The sequence below is a fragment of the Rhineura floridana genome, chromosome 1 (genome assembly GCF_030035675.1).
Source record: "Rhineura floridana isolate rRhiFlo1 chromosome 1, rRhiFlo1.hap2, whole genome shotgun sequence".
NCBI lineage: Eukaryota > Metazoa > Chordata > Lepidosauria > Squamata > Rhineuridae > Rhineura > Rhineura floridana.
The window spans coordinates 322,237,569-322,261,308 of NC_084480.1; the positions used below are offsets into that span (position 1 = coordinate 322,237,569).

A 23,740-nucleotide genomic window follows, 5' to 3' on the forward strand; every position below is an offset into this window, starting at 1 on the left:
GTCTGGGGTGCTCCATGAGGCCATCTGGATCAAACTTCCCAGCCCCTAACAAAGTTTTATAAAAGCAAATTGTGGGTTTTGGAAATTTCAATTAGAAATAGCTATCAGATCCTTCAACAGATCTGGAGTTTCAGAAGCACTCAAGGCCACTGAGCCGCAAGTTGAGATCAGGAGGTGCTGCAACGGCAAGTGCTGCCACTCTGTTGAAGACGGCAGTATAAACTGGTATTTTAGGAGGGGAAAAGGCAAGAAGCCCCATCTTTGCTTATCAGCTGACCCAAGGTACAGAGCCCTCACAACGATTAGCCTTAAGGTATGGTGGGTTTGCTTGATTATCTTATCTCTAATTCCTGGAATGAAGTGAAAGTTTTCCAGTTCAAAAAGGTAGAGACTTATGGGTTGGGGCTAGTAGGCCAATACTTTGATTAAAATAGACTGTAAGTACGGGACTCAGATTCTATCTAACAGGCTTCCACAATATTTTCGGCAGATATATTGATTCTGGTTTTACCAAAGGCAGATGCTATTTCTATAAAACTGAGACACTAGCATTCATTTAGCTGCATCCAAGAATACAGCAAGAAGCAGCTACAGAAACAGCCGGATGCAGTTGCAGACTTTTGATACAATAGACTGGCTGAATTTTTGGTAACTGAGATTTCAATTAGGGCACTGATTTTAGAACACAGGTGCACACAATATATTTGACTCCAACTGCAACGTGCCAGTTACAAGATCCAACTGCCTCCCCGTATGAGTTAAAGCAGGGAGACACTCTTTGCTTCCATGGTTTACACTGGCATTAAAACCAAACCCCACGTGACGAAACGATCAAGTCAAAGCCTCTGTGTTTGCAGATGACCCTATTCCTCTCATTAACACATTTGTCACATGTAGCAGATCTTGCCCCATTGCTTCCTGTAAGGTACACAGAAAAATCCGAGAAGCTAGCAATTAATATTTCTGTAAGAATAGAAGCCCAGTTTAACACAGGCATTTTAACCCCACTTGATTAAGAAAAGTAAGTTGACACTTGGGAACTGGGATTCTGTGCAATCTTTTACAGCTATCAAAGGTTAATTACTGAATGACCACTCAATGATTTAACAAAGACCTTGAGAGGTGAAGCAGTACTCTGGGCTCTTGAGGGAGCCAACAATTAAGATGTCTGCTCTTGCAGCCTTTACTATTGGGCTGACAAAGGAAGCTAAAAAAAGTTGGCAGAAAATCAAAGTGAGAAACAATTTAAAGCATTCCAGAGTCAAAGCCTCGATAATGCAGAAGCCAGTTCAACACAGGAAGCCAAGCAGCTCTCAGTGATTCCCGACATGATACACAGCTATGTTGAAACCTGTTCCTTGGGAATAAATCTGACACCCATACAGATTAAAATAAAATTAATCCCTTGGATTCAATACTCTGGAAAGATTATATAAGTAAGAACCCTTAGGCAGGAACATAGGAATAAATATATAAAGACTTGGAATCTCCCCATTAGTGTCAATCAAAAAGAACCCAAATTTAATGTGAAGGTTTCTTTCCTAGCAGAAGCAGCAGAGCAGTAAAATTAAAATGTCATCTTTAGTGAAATGTGCATTACACAGGAAGGCAACAAGTTGAAAGGATGGGTTTACCCCTTGTATGTCCCATTATTTCCAGGTAGGACCTTTTGTTCTACAACAGTTAGGGGTCCTTTACCGCCCTTCAGTTCAATTATTTCCAGCGTGGTTCAAGAGTAAACAGATCGGCATCACGTAAAACAATTGCACAGCAGGGAAACGGGAGGGGCAGGGAAAACAGCAGAGGTTAGAGAGCTTTAAAAGGTCTCTAATTGGGTAAGTGCCAGGTGAGGCTTCCTTGGGATAGTTCTGCAAGTGAGGCACCACACCAGATAAGGCCCTTCTCTTAAGGCTTGAAAGGTATCTAGGAAGGAACTAACAGAAGAGAGTGACAGCACAAGAAATAAAGTGTTTTCTCATTTCAAGAAGTTCAGAGAGATTAATGTAAGCCAGTCACGAAAGATCAGGCAGCAAGTTACTGCTACAAACATCTGACAACACAATCCTAGAGAAACCTTCTCAGAGGGAACAACAACTATGTTCAATGGGGGGCAGGGGCTCACTTACAGTAAATGTACACATAATGGTGCAGCCTTAATCACAGCAAAATCTGCTTGGGCACAGAGGTGGACAAAGTCTCGGAAGTTAGAAGCCAGGGAAAGAAGTGTTCAGGGGCAGCGGGGAGAAGAATGGAAATGCTGAGATGATAAAGTTCATACCTTTCAGATTAAGCTTAAATTTATTTTACCATTTTAAATAGCATGGGTGTATGATGCATATTGCCTGATTACATATAAATGCCTTAGTTCTAATCCCATAAATAAATACAACCATGTTAAGAGATGGAGCTTGCAAACTACTGCTCCTTAGACAACAGAAGGCTATCTTAGTTTTTTCCCAAATGCGAAAACAGGGAATAAAATAAAAATTGAAAAACCAACACTTCATAATTTTTCTACTATCCATGTATTTCCCCCTCTCCCATTGTTTTTTCCCTGTGGGTCAATGGGCCCAATAAAAAATATGTTCCTCATCTCTTCTCTAGGGGAGCCACCATCTCCTCATCTCATCCAGACAAACAGTAAATTATGGAATGATCTCCCTGACGAGGTGCACCTGGTGCCAACACTGTTGCCAGGCCAAGACTTTCCTCTTCTCCCAGGCATTTTAGCATGCGTTTTTAAATTGTTTTTAAATTTTGTTTTTAAATTGTTTTTTGTGTTTTAAAATTTGTATATTTGTTTTTATTGTTTTTAATTGCTGTAAACCACCCAGAGAGCTTTGGCTATGGGGCGGTATATAAATGTAATAAATAAATAAATAAATGTGCTACTGCAGTTGCAGTCCTGAGAGCAGATATGAAGCAGCTAACAACCCAAAGCAAGTAGACTTGTGTTGCATGAGAACGTACAGGATAGAACTCGTTTCACCAGATGCACAAAGTTGGCAGAGAATGTCGTGGAGAGAGAAAGTGGGAGGCCCTGCAACAGAGAGAAAGCAGGTCTACCTATGCCAAGAGACGCTGCTTTCGAAGACACAACTGAAAATCCCATCAAATGAAGTCCAAAAGAACTCTGGAACATTAAGATCCCCCCTGATGTAAGGTGGAAACACACACAGAAAACACTGGCTCCGGTTGCTATCACATGACACGGCACATTATCGCTGTACTATGTGGTGAGATGACATCATATCTGTATTTAAACATTTTGCGTTTGCAGGTAAGTGCCTCTCCCTCAGTTCAGATGAGTTGTGTGCACGTTTCTTCTGAAGCATGTTAATCCTAAAGGCAGAAAGTATGTCTCGGAGACTACAACGTTCCTCAGCTGAAAGAAGCTGGAAAAGGACCTCTCCAAAATCAGCAAACGGGCAGCAAAGTTGCAAATGCAATTAGATGCAGACAAGTGTAAAATCATGCGCAGAGGGACAAAAAACAAACTTAATCTGACATATGCACTCACGGGGTTTGAACCGGCAGTGACCGACAAGGAACGAGATCTTGAGATCATAACGGAGCGCTCAATGAACGTGTCGATGCAGAATTGGAAAATGTCCAGCAGGACCTGAAAAACACCCTTCGCTAGGCCAGAGACTACGGATGTGGCGTCTCCGGCTCCGACAGAGCACAGATGCCAGCATCGCTCCAAGCAAAAGTTTGCACGGGAAAGGGGAGCCAAGGGCGGGACCGAGCCTGGCAAAGGGTCTCCTGCCCCTCCCTGCAGGGAGGGCCGGAGGAGCCTCGGGACAGCGCCAGGCCGCCGTCCCATGCCGGGGGGCACCTCGGAGCGGCTCCTTCCAAGCCGGAGGGCGGCGAGCAAGTCGCTGAGGACCAGCCTCACGTGCCCGAGGGGCAAGGGCTTCTCGGCGGGGCGGGAGGCCCCAAGGGCAGGGCGCACCGCCCCACCTAGAGGAGGGAAGGCCCAGGGGGAAACGGGAAAGCTCCCGCTTTACTGCCATTTGTCAGGGGAAACTGCGCCCCCGGACGTTTCTTTCTCTCACCCGCTCCGGGCCCCTCGCCCCCAGCCTACCCCTTGGCGGGAGCCCCCGGCGGTTCTTCTGGCCCTCCCCCCGCGCGCACACGCCCAATTCCCCTCGGGCGCCGCTGCCGTCCTCCCCCCGCCTGCTCTGGCCGGCAGGCTCAGGAGGCCAGCCCACCCCCAGCGCCGACGTGGCGACCCCGCTCCCTCCCGTCCAGCCGGCTCCGGCCTGGGGAACGAGGGGAGAAGGAAGGCCCGCGCCGGCCCGTCTCTGGACGAAGAGAGGTGCCCTCTGCACATGCTCAGGGCACTCTGGCTCTCCTTTTCCTTTTAAAAGGAGCCGCATTGCAAGAAAAAGTCCTCCAACTCCAACCCGAGCCCCGCCAGCAAGAGGGCTGCGGGGATTAACACGGCCCGACCCAGAACAGGAGGAGTGGGGGGCAGGAGAGAGAGGGAGAGACGGGAGGCAAGAGAGCCATGAAGCTCCGCACACCGTTACGTGATATTTTGTCGGTCTCCCCAGCGATGGAGGGGGAGCGGGAAGGGCACCGAGATAGGAGCTGCTCCTGGTCCCGCCGCCGCCGCCACAACGGAGGCGGCTTCCTAACACGGGTCAGCAGTCCCTCCCAAACGACGCGCCCAGGAAGACAGCCACTCCAGATTAACGTACCCCGGAATTACCTCGGAGCGAGATTCGTCGCACGGCAAACTCCCTCGCCCTCAACCCGAGCTCTGCCTCCGCGCACTCGCTTCTCCCGCCAGACACTCCCTCCGCCCTGATTGGCCCGGCGGAGGCGGCCAGCGCGCTGTTGTCTCCGCCCCCTTCCCAGTAGCCCCGCCCCAAAGAGGCCGAAAGCCCGAGAAAACGAAAGCGAAAGAGCGGCGGCGCGCCTGCGCGAAGCCCTCCCCCCTCAGAGTTGAGACCCCCCCATGTGCCACGTGGGGGTGCGGAGGGCGCTTACTTGCTAGCCCGGCGGGAGGTGTTCTTCCGCGACACTCGCCCGCAGAGCCTGTTGAGGACCTCTGCCGCCGCCTTGGGAGTGTGCCGTGGGGTGCCGCAGGGTACCATCTTGTCCCCCTTGCTGTTTAACATCTATATGAAGCCCTTGCGAGCAGTCATCAGGAGATTTGGGGCGCGGTGTCATCAGTATGCTGAGGATACCCAGCTCTATTTCTCTGTGACATCTGAATCGGGAGAGGCCGTGCAAGCCCTGGACCGCTGCCTGGACTCGGTGGTAGGCTGGATGAGGGCCAATAAACTGAGTCTGAATCCTAGCAAGATGGAGGCGCTGTGGGTTGGTGGTTCCCGAGTTCAGATAATTGGTCAGTTGCCTGTTTTGGATGGGGAAGTACTCCCTCTGAAAGAGCAGGTCCGTAGTCTGGGGGTGCTCCTGGATCCATCTTTGTCGCTAGAGGCCCAGGTCACCCCAGTGGCTAGGAGTGCCTTTTATCACCTTTGGCTGGTAAGACAGCTGTGGCAGTTTCTGGACCGGGGTAGCCTGACCACTGTTGTCCACGCACCGGTAATCTCCAGGCTGGATTATTGTAATGCGCTCTATGTGGGGCTGCCCTTGAGGTTGGTCCGGAAGCTGCAGCTGGTGCAAAATGTGGCAGCAAGACTGCTCACAGGCAAGGTATTGCCAACATGTCACCGTGCTGCTGAAAGAATTGTACTGGCTGCCTATTAGCTACCAGGCTAAGTTCAAGGTTCTAGTTTTGGTGTACAAAGCCCTATGCAGCTCGGGACCAGGATACCTGAAAGACCGTCTTACCCCTTACATACCCAGTTGATCACTGCGCTCTGCAGGTGAGGGCCGCCTGCAGATACCATCTTATCAGGAGGTCTGTTCTGCACAACATAGGAAACGGACCTTTAGTGTGGCGGCACCTACCCTGTGGAATTCCCTCCCTTTGAATATTAGGCAGGCACCATCTCTGTTATCTTTTTGGCGCCTTTCGAAGACTTTCCTCTTTCAACAAGGCTTTTAAGTAGAGACCTTGTCCCAGTCTGCGTCTGTGTTGGAATTGGTTTCCAATATGTTTTTAAACCTTTTTTTTAAAAGATATTTTTAAAGTTTTTTTAAAAAATGTTTTTAAAGATGTTTTATTATAAAGTCTGTTTTATGATATTTTAAAGTGTTTTTAGTGCTTTTGTTTGCTGCCCTGGGCTCCTGCTGGGAGGAAGGGCGGGATATAAAAGGAAGTAATAATAAAATAAAGCCCAGTCCCCCCAATGGGCCCTCCTTTGGCAGGTTGCCATAGTAGTGGCACCCACAGCTGCCCTCACCATTGGCAGTGGCTGGGGCAAGGCGGCCAGAGGCTGCTGTTCCCCTCACTGTTGTCTCTTACCTGGAGCGCTCAGTGGGCTGAGGGGTGGGTTGGGTTGGGTTTTGCTTTTGGGAGGGAGGGGGGCCCTTGCACGGTATGCAAAGCTTTTGGTTCCTTCAGCATCAGCAGCAAGCCTGTTCCTCCCATGCGCGGAGGGTGGCGGCGCTAGTGCTCCTTTGCTCCCCGTAAGGACCAGGCCAGAGGAACAGGGACAGCTCGCTCTTAGTCCTGAGGATGGTGATGGTGACATTCCGCCTTTCCCTGGCACTACACGATGCCAGAGGCAGCTCTGCCCACAAAGTGAGAAACAGTCCTGCAGGGCCAGGGCCTTGCCAGACATGGCCCCCTTTCCCTCCCAGGCAGCCACCCCCACCCTGGAGGGATCACCACCACCACGTGGCGTCAGGAGTTGGTGTGAGGCAGGGAAGGGGGGGCTGCACGTGCCCATCCTCTGGTCCCTGGAAACCTTTGCATCCGGTTGGAAGGAAACTCTTCAAGCAGGGCCATATGGAGGAAGAGCATGGGCAAGGGCTGCTGGTCTTTGGGGGGGAAGCAGGTGCAGCAGCCTCATCCTGAGCAGGACCCCCAGGCCACAGGAAAGTTACGTACTGGTTCAGTCCTTGGCATCTGGAATGGAAAAGGCCTTTCTCTGCCTGAGCCGCTGCAAGTCAAAGCAGACAATTCTGGGCTAGAATGAGGGGCCAACCCTGCCCTGGTCTACCCACACAGATTCCTTTAGTCAGTCCCATCCACTCTGGCAGTACCAGTCTCTTGAGAGAGGAGTGATGGTCTCCCCACCAAGATCTTTTTTAAAGCCGAGGCGCCAGATTCTGAATCCAGAGCCTACTGTGCAGAAAGCCTGCAATCCAGCACTGAGCTAGCTAGTGCTTCTCCCCTCACTCCATGGGAGGCAGCGGAGACACACGGCTGGCACTGAACCCACGGAGGGGGGGGCTCCCATTACATGATGTGAGTCAAGTGGTGGGGGGAGGGCTTGCTTTGGTTCCAGCACTGTACTTAAAAGCTGGTCCTCTTTTGGGATGCTTGGAGCAGCAGATGTCCCCCAGGCCTCAGTCAAAGTCCCACTTATTCTCCAGCAAAACCACAGCACCCATCAATCTCTTCCACACATTTGCATTCACTAACGCATCCAGTTAGTCTTCTTTCTGGCGTTTCTAGCAGAGCTGAGGGACCAAATACGTGACTGGCTCCCTCTCCCTCCTGCATACTGTTGCAAAGTTTTGCAGTTGTTTAGGAGGCAGCCAGCAGTGGAGAACGTCCCTCACTATGGGCTGCTGCTGCTGCTGCTGCGTGTCTCGCAGGCATCGCTATATTAAACCACTTAAGCAGGGGTGAAATGCAAACCAACTGTCTTCTGCACATTAAGCCAATGTGATGGAAAAGGGCCACCTCCCTGGTTCATTTGCCACCTTGGGTTCCTTCTGGAAGCAAGGGCAGGATATAAATGTAATAAATTGATAAATTTGTGCTGCCTCCTTTAACAAAGCAACAATTGCTCCTGCTAACAGAACTATGCACGATTCCTAGGCTGGGCAACATCCAGCGTGGGAGATGTGTGCCACATTGTGGTAATGAGCAGGAGACTACAAATGAGTCTGACCAAACAAGAGTACAAGTCTTGGGATGACTTTTGTCATTTATTTGCTTTTATTTGTGCCATGCCTTCACTTTGGGTTTTCATTTTATCTGGGCAGGTCTGTGGCAGATGGCCTGTCTCCCATTATTGCCATCTCTTTGAATTGGGGGGGGCACCAAGGCCCGTTAAACCTGTTCTCCATCCCCCATTCCCAGTCTGGAGCAATCTCCCCTCCCCTGTGGAAGTCGGGTGTCTCCAGTCCAGAGTCTTGCAAGCCTTTGGAGACTTTAAGGATAGCTGTCAGCATATGAAAACTTTGGGATGAAATATTTCCGTACTAACTGCTGCATGGCAGTAAATGACTTTGGTGAAGCTGGCCTCTCCAGAGTGGGCGGGAACGGATCCAAGTTGATTTTCGGCAGCGGAAGTTTCATAAAGGGTACAAATCCTTTCATGAGATAACGTGGGAAGATGTACGGGAAGTAGAAGCCTGGGTTCAAAGGACACAACAGAGAAAAAAAGAAATATGACAAAGAATGCTCCCGTTTGACCAAGGCAGGGACATGCGATACGTAGATTTTGATCGGGTTCCTTGGTCTCATTTCAGTTTTTGTCCCAGATTGTTTTAAATGTACGGTGTGGATGTGACGTAAGAGTTTATGGAAGGAAGAGCGGAGGGGCCATTGCCTCAGAGAACCATGCCCTAATTACTAGGGGAAGATCAGGCTACGCTTCACCCTTTCCCTTCGGGCGTTGCAGAGCACTTGTGCCAGGAGAGGTATGGGAGGGAAGGCATACAGCAGGAGCCGCCAACCCTGTTGGACCAGAGGGTACATTTCACATTTTGAGTGTGTGTTGTGGGGCCCCATGGCTGTCATGGGGGCCTGGCATAACACAAAATGAAACAGTAGTCATGGTGTAGCTTTTCCCATAACTATTTCCATACTAGAAAGGGCTTGACGTGTGGAATTTCTGCCTGCCATACAGCTATTAAAGGCAAAAGAATGCTGTTTCTCCCCAATGCCAACTCTAAACCAAACCCTAGGCTGCCATCCTGTACCCATGTACCTGGAAGTAAACCCCATTAAACACAAAGAGGCTTACTTCTGAGTAGACAAATATACCATTGTACTGCAGTTGTTGTTATGTGCCTCTAAGTCGACTATGACTTATGGCAACCTTATGAATCAGCAACCTCCGAGAGCATCTGTCCTGAACCACCCTGTTCAGATTTTGTAAGTTCAGGTCTGTGGCTTCCTTGATGGAATCAATCCATCTCTTGTTTGGCCTTCCTCTTTTTCTACTCCCTGCTGTTTTCCCCAGCATTATCGTCTTTTCTAATGAATCATGTCTTCTTGTTATGTGTCCAAGGTATGATTCCAGGCCTTTAAAAGAAAGGGCACCCATCAAGCCTGGGCATGGAAGTGCTAATACTGGCAGACCTGTTGGCATGCAAGATTACACAAGCAGCTGGGCAGGTAGGAAGATGTGTCTCTTCATCCCCTGCACTCCTGGATGCTAAGCCTGAACTTTGGTTTGTCAGTCTTGTTGTTTTAGAGATAGAACAGGAAGGCAACATATAAATACCTTAACAAATAAATATAAAAGCTAATCTGTGCAAGCCTGACCCTCACATCAACTGCAGAGGCACAAGGCAGTAATTTGGAGGCAAAATAGAAACATTTACATTAGTATCCCCTGCCATGGGACAGAGGATAGGTGGGGCAACTGGGCAGTTCACCCCCAACACCACCCAGGTCCATTAACAGCTGCTCAGGGTCAAGGAGAAACAAGCCACAGAGCAGAACAGTGGTGACTGACTGCACCCCCCCTCCCCGAACTCACGCTCAGCTATTCTTTTCCTCAACATTGTGTTCGTTTCTCCAAGTCGCAGGATGGCACGTTTCCTGTCAGAACAAATTTCAGTGAGTGCAGCAGAAGGCCACTAAAATGCCATTCACATTCACACGTGCATATTGTGTGACCAGCTGCACTAGGAGCATGCACAGGTAAGGCCATGCTCGCACTTTACATTCTTGGGAGAACACCATGTATGTGTGAAGTGGCCAGCAAAGGGGCAGTGCTGTGTAGATAGGGGCTATTATCTACTAAATAGACCAAACATATTTCTAGCGCTGATGGAGCCTGATACATGCAACTCCAGCAGTGGGAAACCTGTGGCCCTCCACTTGTTCCTAAGCTACAGCTGCCATCATCCCTGACCCTTAGGCATGCTGGCTGGGGCTGATGGAAGTTGGAATCCAGCAGCCTGTGAAGGGCCACACAGATGTGTGTGAGATGGACAAGCCTAGCTAAGTGGTAAGCCAGAATCATTCTCCCAAGCTCAGAGGAACTTACAGAGTTTCACCTGTTTCAGGGCTGAGCCCTGCTTCACATGAAGCCCTCTGTGGTGCAATATAAAGTATCCCATGAAACAGCAGGAACAACCTGCCTTGTAACGGGGCACCAGAAGGATTGATTGATTGATTTGATTTATATCCCGCCTTCCTCCCAGCAGGAGCCCAGGGCAGGGCTTTAGACACAGCAGCAGGTCTTAATAAGAACGCACGAGTGAGCTCCAGGGTCAGGATAAGGAGATTTAGAGGCTTTCACACATTAATAGCTTTTAACATGATCTGAGGTGGTCAGAGTATAATGCTAAACTTCAAAATATCTGTTTCCTCAGCCTTTGTATCACTTTGGAAATGAAGGCTGTGAGCTGTGCAAGAGAGTGGCCGTATCTATGTGATTCTAAGGCTGCTGTCCTTTGTTTCTTCTTGATAAGAGGCCATGCACCCTTTAGCAGCTGTGTCAAGCAGAAATCCAGCCTAGAGATGTCACATGTCTACCTGTCTGGCATGTGTGAAAGCCCCACAACCTGTGTTAGAAAGAAGGTTGACTCATGGGGCCTTTCTGGGCGATTTAAAAAAACTCTCATATTACATGTACAACTGTATTTGTTGTGGTGTCCAGCTTCAGTAGTGAGTTGTCCTTACCCCACAGTGGACTGTAGGGATTTGCCTCGGTGGAAGGGAAGAATAGCTGCATTTCAGAAGAATGAGAGCAGGGTGCATGTGCGCTAAGGAGAAGTTCTAGAATTAAGTGCAGTGAAAACTTCCACGCTGGAGGGCACTGCTGAGCAGCAAAACAGCAACAGCTGATAAAACTGGGGACCCTCCGCTCTCCCCCTGAGTTGTGGTCTCTCCCTTGCACTAAAATTAAAATTCTGCCAGCAACAGGATTTTGTGGTTTGAACTTAAGAACGTAAGAAGAGCCTGCTGGATCACTCCCAGCAAATGGTATCCAGAAGGAGGGAGAAGAGAGAGCCTTATAAACAAAAGTACCGCCTGTGGGAAGACACCTGGACCTTGCACAACTGAATAACAATAGTGTATCTAATGTATTGATGGGGTGCGTGGCAATGGCACAAACTGCAAAGACTATCCAGTGGATGTTTTGGAGCCTAAAAAAGGCAGGCCCAACCTAAAGGAGGTTCACCTCCCTCCTGGTAGTTGCCAGACAAGATCTCTCTCTCTCTCTCTCTCAGATCTCCCCCAACTTTATTCTTCAGCCCCAGCTTTAAAGTGAAGCTAATTCCTCAGCAACAGGTTGTCCAATCCCACCAATGTGCGACTCTGCATTGTCCATGGACAATCTTGGCAGAGGTGGCTGAAAGTGGAGGCAGCAGCACCCATTTGCTTGGGCCTCCTCAACAGTTCTCAACATCCTGAGTAGCAGCAGAGGCAGCAACTTACTTCTTAATTGGGGGCAAGGCCATGACGGTGTCCCTGGGGCTGTCTAGTGCAGAAGAGACCAGCCACTTCATCTCCTCCAGCTCTCTTGCCAACACCTTTTCAGTGAAGTAATGGATAGCATCTATGGGGAGCACTGCCTGCATCCAGCACTGAGCAGCCTTGGCCTGAAAAAGAAGTCAGAGTGACAATTTGAGCCACAGCCATGGCGCAATCTAATCACCCCAGGGAGTATAACAGTCAAAGCACCACTTGGCTTCGGTGTGGCAGAATTGTGGAAGAACTGGAAGCATTAAGGCACTCGTGCTTCCTCTTCAGAGGTGCCCTGTCTTTGGATGCTGTTTCTAGGGAGCTTCTGCAAAGACCTCCTTTTAAGTTCAGGCTTTTTAAGCAATCTGCAGTTTTTATTTTTGTATTATTTATAGTTGCCGTTTTGAAACATTGGTTATACTTGTATTAATTATTGTTAGCTGTATATTAAAGGGCAGGCTATAAAGGTGAGTACAGTACATACAACATAATTAATTCCACAATCATATCTGTTGTTCAAGCAAAGGCCTCATCTGGTTTTCTGTATGTCTGCCACTGACCTTTTTTTCTTTAGGGAACATCTGCTGGCAGTTTCCCATGCAATCCACTATGAAAATGGAAATGGACTGCCTTCAAGTCGATCCTGACTTGTGGCGACCTATGAATAGGGCTTCCATGGTAAGCAGTATTCAGAGGGGGTTACCATTGCCTCCCTTTAAGGCTAGTCCTCCCCAGCTGGCTAGGGCCTGCTCAGCTTGCCACAGCTGCAGAAGCCAGCCCCTTCCTTGTCTGCAACTGCCAGCTGGGGGGCAACTGGGCTCCTTGGGACTATGCCGCTTGCCCACGGCTGCACAGATGGCAGGGCACATAACCCCTGAGCCACTCCCTGTGGGGTGATCTTTAGCTGGCCCTTGACACCCAGGAGACACGAGCGGGGATTTGAACTCACAGACTCTGGCCTCTCAGCCAGGCTCTCCTCCCCACTGGGCTATACTCAGCCAGAATTGCAGAGGGCACATGGCAGTATATAATGCCTTCTCCTCTGCTTTGCACTTGCTCACTCACAGCTGCCATAGCCCACAAAGAGAGCCCCCACAGGGCTGATCCCCTCCTGGGGTATGGAAGGACAGGAATCCAAGGAGGCAAGGGACCCTTCTATGACCAGGAGGAAGCCAAACAGCACCAAATGAAACTCAGCCTTGCAGGTGCTTGTATAGGGAACATCTGCTCAACTTCTAGTGAACCTAAAGCAACCTTCTCTGGCTGAATCTGGTGCCTCAGATACATGGAGCCTCTTTGGAAAGGGAGACAGGCCATGGGGAACAAGGAGAGGCATTACTGAAGCGCAGCAGGAAGCCCTCTCTCCAAATACGTGTGCACACTCTCCAGTAGGCTGAGAGTTCCTGTCGTGGTGGCCTCACCTCCACGTCTCTTGGATCCCTCCTCTCTGGCTGCTCCTCTTGATCCATCTTATCACCATCCACCTGTTCCTGCATTAAATAGGAAAAGACACCAATGAGAATCCAGTTTTGCAAGTATTTTTGACACGTGGAACCTGCAAAAAACATTGCAGAATATCTCCAGCATATGAATGGAGTGCTCATGTTCAGGATTTCAGCCAGCTTAGACCAGAAGCCTTGCAGTCTTGGCCAAACCTCACGGGGGTGGGGTGGTGGTGGTGATTTATTCTCTCCATCGCCACAGCCTTCCCCTGACTGGGCAGGAGGTACGTGAAAGGTCTCTGCCTGAAACCCTGCAGAGATGCTGCCAGTCACAGCAGACAATACTAGGCTAGAAAGACGGTCGGTCTGAGCTGGTAGAAGGCTGCTTCCTAAGCTCCCCGAGCGCTAGAGGGCTCAGGGTGGGGACTGATACCCCCAAAAGGAGGCATTCCCAAAGTACAGGGGAACGTGCAACAAAATGTTGCAATATGGAGTGTTCCTGTTCAGGATGCCAGCCAGCCAGCCAGCCGTGTCCTTTTCCAGGATGCTCCATTCCAGTTTCTACTTTCCCCACCACCACCAACAACAACAACAAAAGTCGGGAGGTCTGATACGGAGGAGTGTCGATTCTGGGGTTGGGTGGAGCAGGAAGGGAAGTTGGCCATGGAGAGTGAGAGCAGGCTGCCCTGCCCCAGAACTCCAAAGGAGCCAGCCACCAGCCCCAGCTCAGTAGGCCAAGACTCCACACCTGTGGACTCTCCTCCTCCTGATCACCGTCCTCCTCCTCCAAGGACTTCCTCCTCGCTGCCTGCTCCTTGTTGTCCAGGTCTTCCTCCGCCTGCCCCTCAGTTAAACAGAACAAATGTGTCAATGGCAGCTCAATTTTGCAATTAAATATTTACAGTTTTATCATCATGAGCTTTTGTGGGGAGTCAGGGAAGAGAATTGGCTGTACCAGCCTGTCTTTTTAGAATATTTGGATTTATTTCCTTTGTTTGATACCAACTGTGATTCAGTGGAGGCTGATCTATGAGGGCAGATGGGGCAGTGCCCCGCCAACCCCCATCTGCTCCCAGCCACCCTCTACCTGCCTGCTTTCTTTTTCACATCTAGGCCATGGCAGGGTGGTGGTGGTGGCGGCCCCGGCTGTCAGTTTCCTCCTCCTCAGTCTCAGTGTTAGCATTATAGGACTCAGTAGAGAGGGGGTGGGGGGACAAGCGCAGAGCTTGGGAAATTTACTTTTTTTGAACTACAACTCCCATCAGCCCCAGCCAGCATTGCCACTGGATTGGGCTGATGGGAGTTGTAGTTCAAAAAAGTAACTTTTCCAAGCTCTGCAAGCGTGAGTTGGCTCAGCCTCTCATTGGCTCTGGCTCTAGCTGCTGTTGGGCTCCTTGCCTTCCGCCCCACCGGTCCTGATGGGCACCAGCCACCGCTAGATTTTATCTATTTCTGAAAGCTGACCACAGTTTCAGTGAATAACATAAAATATAATATAAAAATAAAATTTTAAAAATCTAAGTGAGCCTGGTATCGCAGAAGCAGGGAAAGGAAGCCATGAGAGCAAGAAGAAGAGGGACCTCTCTGACCTGGAAAAGGAAAAAAAACTCACTCTAGGTGGCCAGCAGCCCTAGTAGGTTTGGTGGGATTTCTCTTCAGGCCTTACCTCTTTGTTGCTCTCCAAGGAATATTTCCTCTCTGGTTGACCTTCCTGGTCCACACCGCCCTGCACCTAGGTCAAAGACAGAACCCACCAGAGCCGAGCTCCGCAATCACTTACAACAGTGTAATTATCCCAGGGGGCTTTGGGGGGGTAAGCCTTTCCTCTGGTCTTTCCCCTATTTCAAATTGTTGATTGTAAGCTCATCAGGGCAGGGAACTGTCTTTTATTTTTTCAGAACAATTTATATAGCACTTAAACACTGCGCAGTGTACAATGAGAGTACAAAAAGGGATACAATAAAAATAAAGGCAAGTTACAATAAATCGTAAAATCAGAAATTGTACTCCTTATAAAGCACCTCTTGCACACTAATGGTGATGTGTGAAGAACAACAAGAACAACAGTGAATTTCAAGCTTGTCTCCTTAGGATATTTTAGTTTGAAGGTAAGAACGCCAGAAGATCAGACTAAAAGCCTGTCTTAGCCCAGCACCCTGTTTGCCACAGCAGTCAGCCAGATGCCTCTGGGAAGCCCATCAGCAGGACATGAGTGCGATGGGTGCCACTACTTACTTCCAGCTGCCGTTTTCCTCCAGTGGTTGGTATTCAGAGGCATTGCTGACTCTGATTCCTGGATGAGGGAGTGTACAGCCTCGTCGCCAAGGTGGCTGCATGCAGAATGATCCCCAGCTGGTCATTCATCCAGGCACTAACCAGAACCAGCCCTTCTGAGCTTCAGCAAGAGTCCTGCTGCATCAGTGCTCTCAGATTATGTCACGCCACCCATACAGAAGACTGGTGACATATTTGCTCTGATTTTATACACATGCATGTCAACCAAATGGAGCATCGATACATGAGGCAAGAGATGAAGGGGAAGAAAGGCAGATGAGTCTGGGGTCTCAGAAGCAGCTCAATCCCTGGAGGGAACAGAAGGGTGACTAGGAAGAGGCTGCTCCCTGCCCAGGAATGTCAAGGTGCTGTGAAATGGAAATGGACTGCTTTTAAGTCGATCCTGACTTATGGCTACCCTCTGAATAGGGATTTCATGGTAAGCAGTATTCAGAGGGGGTTTCCCATTGCCTCCCTCCGAGGCTAGTCCTCCCCAGCTGGCCAGGGCCTGCTCAGCTTGCCACAGCTGCAGAAGCCAGCCCCTTCCTTGTCTGCAACTGCCAGCTGGGGGGCAACTGGGCTCCTTGGGACTATGCCACTTGCCCACGGCTGCACAGGTGGCAGGGCATGTAACCCAAGCCACTCTCTCTGGGGGTGATGTTTAGTTGGCCCTTTACACCCAGGAGACACGAGTGGGGATTTGAGCTCACAGACTCTGGACTCTCAGGCAGGTTCTCCTCCCCACTGTGCTATACCAGCTGTCAAGGTGCTGTAGTCCAACCAAAACATCTGGACAGCACAAGGTTGGCAAATGCCGCCTTAAAGGAAGAACTACCCCTCCAGGAGGCCCACCTTGGCTGGCTTCATGAGATGCCTCTTTTAGCCTCTCCTCACCTCTTTGTAGCTCTCAGGGAAGGAGTATTTGCTCTCTGGGTGCCCCTCATAGTCCACTGTGGAGCTGCTCTGCTCCTGGTTCAAAAAGAACAACACGCCAGTCAGAGCCCAGTTTTGTAATTTATTTATTCAGCGTGTTTTTGTTGTAATTGCCTGGAGTGTCTACAAACAAGGCAGAGTTCAAAATAAAAAACCCTTGATCAGCCCGGGGTGAACCAGGGGCATGGAGACACCTTGGGCAGGTGGGCGGAGTGGGCCAGGGAGCTGAGCTGAAAGGGGCAACAAGTGGGAGTATTGGAAGCGGAAGCGGCACTGTCACCATCACCCTGCCTCCTTCTCCCCAGTCACCCAGCTGCAAAAAGTCTTTGGCCTCACCTTCTGGAAATGCTGAAAGAAACGCTTCCTTCCAGATGGATCCTTCTGCCCCAAAATGTGGCCTCTGTGCTCCTGGGAGGAAGAAGGAGAATGGGCTAGCCAGAGTCACACTGACTTTGTCGCCAACTGAGGAGATGGCCTGGTTGTGGGGGGAGGGTTGCAGTGAGCATCAGGGGCTACTTCCAGTGTTGAAAAATAACATGATAACAGCAGCTGCCCAAACCACACAGCCCCTTTGCTGCAGGAATACGGTGGAGACCATTGCATTCATCCAAGCGTGTGGTCTTCCTAGCTAACCAGAAGGCAGTTTTCAAAACTGAAAGTAGCAGCCTTAAGGCCTAGTACCAAACCATACATTTAAACCACATTTCTCCCCCCACCCCCCAAAAAACTCCTGGGAATTGTAGTTTACCTTTCACAGAGCTACAATTCTCAGCACCCTTAACAAACTAGTTCCAGGATTCAGGTGGGGGGGACATGCTTTAAACATGTGGTGTGTACACAACCGTGCCTACAAGGCGTAGCCAACCTATTTTCAGGCCAAGGACTGCATTGACATTTAATATATTTTTTTTAAATGACAAATTTCAGGAGGTATTGGGGGGCATAAAAAAAAACTTTGGGCCCCACAATATCATAGCAGAGGAGAACATAAGAACATAAGAAGAGCCTGCTGGATCAGGCCAGTGGCCCATCAAGTCCAGCATCCTGTTCTCACAGTGGCCAACCAGGTGCCTGGGGGAAGCCCGCAAGCAGGACCCGAGTGCAAGAACACTCTCCCCTCCTGAGGCTTCCGGCAACTGGTTTTCAGAAGCATGCTGCCTCTGACTAGGGTGGCAGAGCACAGCCATCACGGCTAGTAGCCATTGATAGCCCTGTCCTCCATGAATTTGTCTAATCTTCTTTTAAAACCATGCAAGCTGGTGGCCATTACTGTGTCTTGTGGGAGCAAATTCCATAGTTTAACTATGCGCTGAGTAAAGAAGTACTTCCTTTTGTCTGTTCTGAATCTTCCAACATTCAGCTTCTTTGAATGTCCACGAGTTCTAGTATTATGAGAGAGGGAGAAGAACTTTTCTCCATCCACTTTCTCAATGCCATGCATAATTTTATACACTTCTATCATGTCTCCTCTGACCCGCCTTTTCTCTAAACTAAAAAGCCCCAAATGCTGCAACCTTTCCTCATAAGGGAGTCGCTCCATCCCCTTGATCATTCTGGTTGCCTTCTTCTGAACCTTTTCCAACTCTATAATATCCTTCTTGAGATGAGGCGACCAGAACCGTACACAGTATTCCAAAATGGGTTTGTTTTTTTCAGAAAAAAACTTCATTAACATTGGCAAATGGGGGTGGCTGTCTTGCAGGACCACAGAAACCTTTTGGCATCATAGAATCACAGTGAGGAGTCCAAAGAAGTAGTCGTCGTTGTTGTTGTTTTAATTCTTTTGTTAAAAAAATACAAATTGGGGGAATCCAGGAGGCAACAACAAACCTTTTGGGAGGGGGGCATATGCAGTCCATGGGCTGCCAGGCAGCCCCCCCTGCTCAAGATGCTGTCAGACTAGAGGAGGCCTGGGTGAGGCCTCTATAGGCTGATACAGCTGAGTTACCTGTTTTTATTATTTATTTATTGCATTTGTATACCGCCCCATAGCCGAAGCTCTCTGGGCGGTTTACAGTAACTAAAAACATTAAAAACAAATATACAAGTTTAAAACACATCTTTTAAAAACAATTTAAAACACAATTAATTTTTTTTAAAACAATTAAAAAAAACACATGCTAAAATGCCTGGGAGAAGAGGAAAGCCTTGACCTGGTGCTGAAAAGATAACTCTTTTTACACTGTGTATTTCTTGATGAGTTAGTACAATTTGTTCACAGTTGAATTAAGAGGAAAGTGGAAATGGAAGTCTAGAAATCTAAAGCTGCCACCCCTATACTGACATAGGTAGGTAAGGGGAAGCTACACTGATTGAACCCAGCGGGTTTGATTTCAGATAAACAGACAGAGAATAGTGTGCTATAAATCAAAGCATCTGTCACAGACTGCCTTGCCTCAGACAAACCTTCATGCTGCTCTGGATGGATCTAAACGGTTAGTTTTGGATGTGGAAGGCCCAGATGCAAATCTCCCCAGCAGTATCTCAGCTATTCTACTTGCCTGGTGGCCCTTAACGTGGTGAGGGGGTGTGAGAGTGTTGGAGAAGCTGAGAGCAATGCCGTCAGGAGTCTAGACCAAGAGGCTAGACTCCTAGCAGGGGCACCCAAGGCAGAATGGTCACAGCTGAGACACCAGACTAAGATTTCTGTTTGCCGCCCTGGGCTCCTGCTGGGAGGAAGGGCGGGATATAAATCAAATAATAAATAAATAAATATGCATCCAGACTCAGAGAAAGGTAATGGTAAACCATCTCTGAATACCTCTTACCATGAAAACCCTATGAATAGATTATCCAAAATGCAACATAACGGATGCTATTGGAGGTTGCCAATTCATCGGGTCAACATAAGTTGTAATCAACTTGAAGGCATATAACAACAAAGTGGGCAGAAAAGTAAGAGACAGGTAAAAGGATTTAGCACTTTTGTGCTAAATATTCTGTGTAGGGGTGTGGTTCCGGTTTTATAGCCCTTGGCCGTAAATTCACATAACGACATTTGATGTTAAGGTCCAGTGACCTCCTTAATGATTGAAAGCCCGCAGTCTCCAGTCTTGCTTGATGAAAGGATCAGAGGATGCTGTACACAAGGTTGATTACGGCCTGTAATATAATCAAAGCTCCCTTTTTAGTTGCAGGTTGTATTATGCAGGTGTAGACAAGGGCTTAACTCTCTGCTGAAGTGAGATTACTCTAGTTGCAAAAACTACTCAGGTGGTGAAACCACTGGTGGAAAAACAGGAATATTTGGCAAGCCAATAACTTCTTCCACGAGGAGGGAACAGGTCAGCCTAGGACTACAGACCACATCTGGAGGAGAATATACCCAGATTCCTCTCAGATATGCTAGAGAAAAAAATAACAAGGAATGGGAACACTGCAAACTGTAGCCATTCCTGCTTGCAGAAGCTGCTTCTGTAGTGGTTTGGTTTGGGGCTTGCCATGACCCCCCCCCCCCGCTCACTGACCAAAGGAAGACAGAGCGGAAGAGGTACCTGGAGCTCCTGCATCAACCCTTCCAGCCACTGGTCACAGGTTCCCCGCATTGCCTCTTTGCTGTCAGTTTCCTCCACCTGCCAGCAGTCCAATTCCTTGTAGAAATAGTTGTGAGGATCCTGAACTCCCACCTCCTTCATCAGATCCTTAACCATCATCCTGAAAGAAGAAAGATGTTTGTGCATATGTGCAGGAGACACGGTGTGTGCGCACAATCTATGATAGACTTTAATACTGGCTCAACTGCAGCTCTCCAGTGCGGTGCAATGTTTCTATTAGAAGATTCCAGAGGGGCAGCTGTGTTGATCTATTACAATAAACCAGCGAAGACTCCACTGGCTTCAATGGAAATTTTGTACTTACCAGTGAATTTCTGTTCTTTGGGAGGGAGGGAAGGAAGGAAGGAAGGAAGGAAGCTTTCAGCTCTACCCAAAGAGGGAAGCCTTGAACCAGAAGCCTAGATTAAATGCCATTTTTGGAGAGGGGGTAAAAAACCCTAGTAATATATAGATCCATGCAGTACGGTGGGAAAGTCAGCTTTAGAATCAAAAGGAAGGCTTAGCTTTCAACTCAAGCTCAGTATAGGCTTCATTTTTTTAGGTCAGAAAGAGTGGCATATAAGCTAAAAAGTAAGGGTAGGCCTCATCTGAAAATTTCAGCTTTCACTTCAGTCTAAAACTATTTATTAAAAGCTAGTTCAGTTTCCAAAAATAGAGTGTAAATTACAACTTAAAACTCCAGGGTAACTTGCTCTTTTAAAAGCCACTGTTCAAGCACAGCATAGCACATGTTGAAAGTGATGAAGCACAGCAAAGAAGCTAAAGTTACAGGGGAGGCCTCAGTCCAAGTCAACATTTCCACTCTCAGTTCAGTATACAAATCAGTTATAAACCAGATTGTTTTGAAAATCACTTCCACAGGGAGTCTGCAACCAAGCAGTACAATGGTCTTTGAGGACGGGCTGATGGAGCAATTGTGAAAGGGCACCTACAGTGGCAGATAGTCTAAATAGGAAATATTCCAAGCCTGATGAGGTTCAGATAGCCTCAGTAGCTAGGAGTGTCTTTTAGCCAGCTATGGCCAGTACACCAACTATGGACAGAATATCCTGTCCACAGTGATCCATGCCTTGGTAACTTCAATACATTATTATTGCAATGTGCTTGGGGGGGGGCTACTCTTGGGCCTGCCCAGAGACTCCGACTAGTGCAAAATGTTGCAGCTAGACTGTTGATGGTGACAGAATACCACCAGCACATAACTCTGGTGCTTCAAAGCTTGCCCTGGCTGTTCAGATGTTACCAGGATAAGCGCAAGTGTTTTTGTATTTATTTACAAGGCCGTAACAACTTAGATCCAGGATACCTTAAGGACCTCCTAATCCTTTTTCTCCCTACCCAATCACTGACATCTTTGGGGGAGTCTCTGCTAGTGGTCCCGCGCTGCTCAAAAGTATGGCTTGTAATAACTAAAAGCTGTGCCTTCAGTACTGTGGGCAGTTCTGTGGAACTCCCTCCCAGCCGAGATTAGACAGTCCCCCTTTCTGATGAACTTCAGGCGTTTGATAAAGACCTTTCGGTTTCAGCAAGCATTTTAAGAAAGTGCTAGAGACCCACTTTCTCCCAGTTCCATTTTCAAACTGGCTGCTAGATAGCAGGTTGCCACATGGAGCTGTGGCTTGGATTATAAACTGCAAGCAAGATGTGTGTGTGTGAAAAGCACCCTCTAAATGAGTAGCTATCTGCACCCCCCCATCTGAAAGACAAGTGAATTTTGCAGGACACCCCTCCAGAACTGATGATATCCTCCCCACTTTCATAAAAGGACAAAGGCTGGGCAAAGGTGGTCGTGGGGTGCTCACTTAGCCCTAGACAAAACTGGTCACAGAAGTGACACTGGGTTTATGGGGTTTGGCCCATTCCTTGTGAACATCATCATCAAAGCTAGCTGGAAGATGAACTGCAGGCGCGGGAGGTGGTGCCACCACCAAGGGGATTCCTGGAGGCTGAGGCAAAGTTCACATGGGAGCTAAAATCCATACTGAATATGAAGTTTTTTCCATCGAGATAGAGTTCCACGGTTCACACACATCCGTCCTCCCTACCTTCCAATTCGCTGCTTTGCATTCACACACGTTTGATTATTAGTATCGCTGTTTCCTTGTGGCCCCGCCCCCAAATTTACATGTTAACTCCCTCGGAACGCTAATGGAGAAGGGGAGGAGTTCTCTGTCAATTTCAGGCTAAGCCCAGAGACAGTGGGGGGGTGCAACTGACACGAAATTACTTTTCTGAGCTGTCAGTTTCATTTCCTCTAGACAAAGCCCTTTTTTGTGAACAAATGAAATGTTTATAGTGCACAGTGTGTATATTTTTGTGTTTGTGTGTGTGAGTCTGCAAATAGCACCAGATCCACACTAAACCTCCATGTGGCCTTAGTCAGTTTGGACACAGAAACAGGTTGCTTCACATCAGAACACGACAGGCGATGAAGAGTCAACAGCCACTGCTGAGAGCTTGGAGACACTGTTATAGGGGGAAAGTCTGCCCTGGACTAAACCTCTTCCACTCTCTGATCATTCTGTCACCTTTCCCATCAGAGACATCCAAGCCTAGCTGAGAGGAGCTCTGGAATCTGAGGGGCAGAGAATAAAAGGTATCCCACTGCAGGCAACTTGTGGCCGCTCCTGAGGAGGACACAGGCTGACTGTGGGCCCACCCCCCTGGTCCCATGGGAAGGATACTTGTGGCACCCTCAGAGGAGTCCACAGGCCCCTACTTGGGTGACCATCTGTTCTCTGTCTTCCACTCTGCTGTGCCCCTGCTCATTGTCTTCTCCCAAAGCTGCTTCTGCCAGCTCCTTCCGTCCTCATAAGCCCACATGAGCAGACAGAAACACAACCCCTCACCTGGCAGGGACAGGAGACTTCAAGTAATAGGTCATCAGCTCCACCATCAGCTCCTTGCTGTCCTTTCTGATAGTCATGAGGGCACGCAGGGCAGACCAGATGAACTTCCTCTGTTTCCTTTCCTAGAATGTCAAGAGAAGACGGAGTGTCTCGGCTAGCAAACGCATGAGCCCAACATAGCCAAGTCAAACCAGTGGCCCATTTAGGGCTAGCACTGTCTACTCTGACCGGCAGTGGCTCTCCAGGGTCTGGCAAAGAGAGGGGTTGGTCTTCTCCAGCTCCTTCTTACCTGGAGGTGTTGAGGTTGGAACCTGGGGTCTCCTACATGCAAAGCAGCTGCCCTAACACTGAGCTATGGGCTTTATTTCCCCAGGAGTAATAAACCTTAGAGGAAGGCAATGGTAACCCCCTCTGAATACCGCTTTTCATGAAAGCCCTATTTGTAGGGTCACCATAAGTCGGGATCGACTTGAAGGCCATTTCCATCCATCCAATAAACCTTACGCAGAGCTTGGAAAAGTTACTTTTTTAAACTACAACTCCTATCAGCCCAATCCAGTGGCCATGCTGGCTGGGGCTGATGGGAGTTGTAGTTCAAAAAAGTAACTTTTCCAAGCTCTGACTTACGCTTTATTCTTTCAACCACCAGTCTTTCCAGACTATTCGTTTCTGCACTCTGCTGCTGTATACACACCAAACGCCAGTACTGTCCCTCTAAGTCATTCGTGGGTCTGGCCAACAGGAATGTTGAAGTTTACCTCCAGTGGACCTCCTTCACTGGCAGCAAGGGAGCCACATTGCACACAGTACTGCCGAGAACTGCTGGCTGTGAGAAGAAACTCCTTTCCCCCCAGGTAACCTTTTCATGTGGGAGAACCGTGAAAACGCCCTTCCCACAACAAATGACTGCCTGAAGGAACGAAATCTGGATAGCTTGCATCAACT

General features: G+C 48.7%; 2 protein-coding genes across 2 annotated transcripts in view; both read right to left on the reverse strand.

Moving 5' to 3' along the window:
- NUGGC (nuclear GTPase, germinal center associated) overlaps nucleotides 1-5,105 on the reverse strand; it is a 68,167-nt gene extending 63,062 nt beyond the window's left edge. The window contains exons 1-2 of the mRNA XM_061612294.1: nucleotides 4,999-5,105; nucleotides 4,718-4,812 (exon numbers count right to left, since the gene is read on the reverse strand). Coding sequence (XP_061468278.1) covers nucleotides 4,718-4,812; nucleotides 4,999-5,105 — 202 coding nt within the window. The remainder of the gene's footprint in view (nucleotides 1-4,717; nucleotides 4,813-4,998) is intronic.
- A 2,918-nt stretch (nucleotides 5,106-8,023) lies between these two features.
- The window catches only part of WDR97 (WD repeat domain 97), a 63,013-nt gene continuing 47,296 nt past the window's right edge, over nucleotides 8,024-23,740 (reverse strand). The window contains exons 23-32 of the mRNA XM_061607208.1: nucleotides 22,796-22,917; nucleotides 19,887-20,046; nucleotides 16,729-16,800; nucleotides 16,354-16,428; nucleotides 14,852-14,917; nucleotides 13,934-14,029; nucleotides 13,165-13,233; nucleotides 11,717-11,880; nucleotides 9,807-9,868; nucleotides 8,024-8,451 (exon numbers count right to left, since the gene is read on the reverse strand). Of these exons, the coding sequence (XP_061463192.1) occupies nucleotides 8,249-8,451; nucleotides 9,807-9,868; nucleotides 11,717-11,880; nucleotides 13,165-13,233; nucleotides 13,934-14,029; nucleotides 14,852-14,917; nucleotides 16,354-16,428; nucleotides 16,729-16,800; nucleotides 19,887-20,046; nucleotides 22,796-22,917 (1,089 nt within the window). The 3' untranslated portion in view covers nucleotides 8,024-8,248. The remainder of the gene's footprint in view (nucleotides 8,452-9,806; nucleotides 9,869-11,716; nucleotides 11,881-13,164; nucleotides 13,234-13,933; nucleotides 14,030-14,851; nucleotides 14,918-16,353; nucleotides 16,429-16,728; nucleotides 16,801-19,886; nucleotides 20,047-22,795; nucleotides 22,918-23,740) is intronic.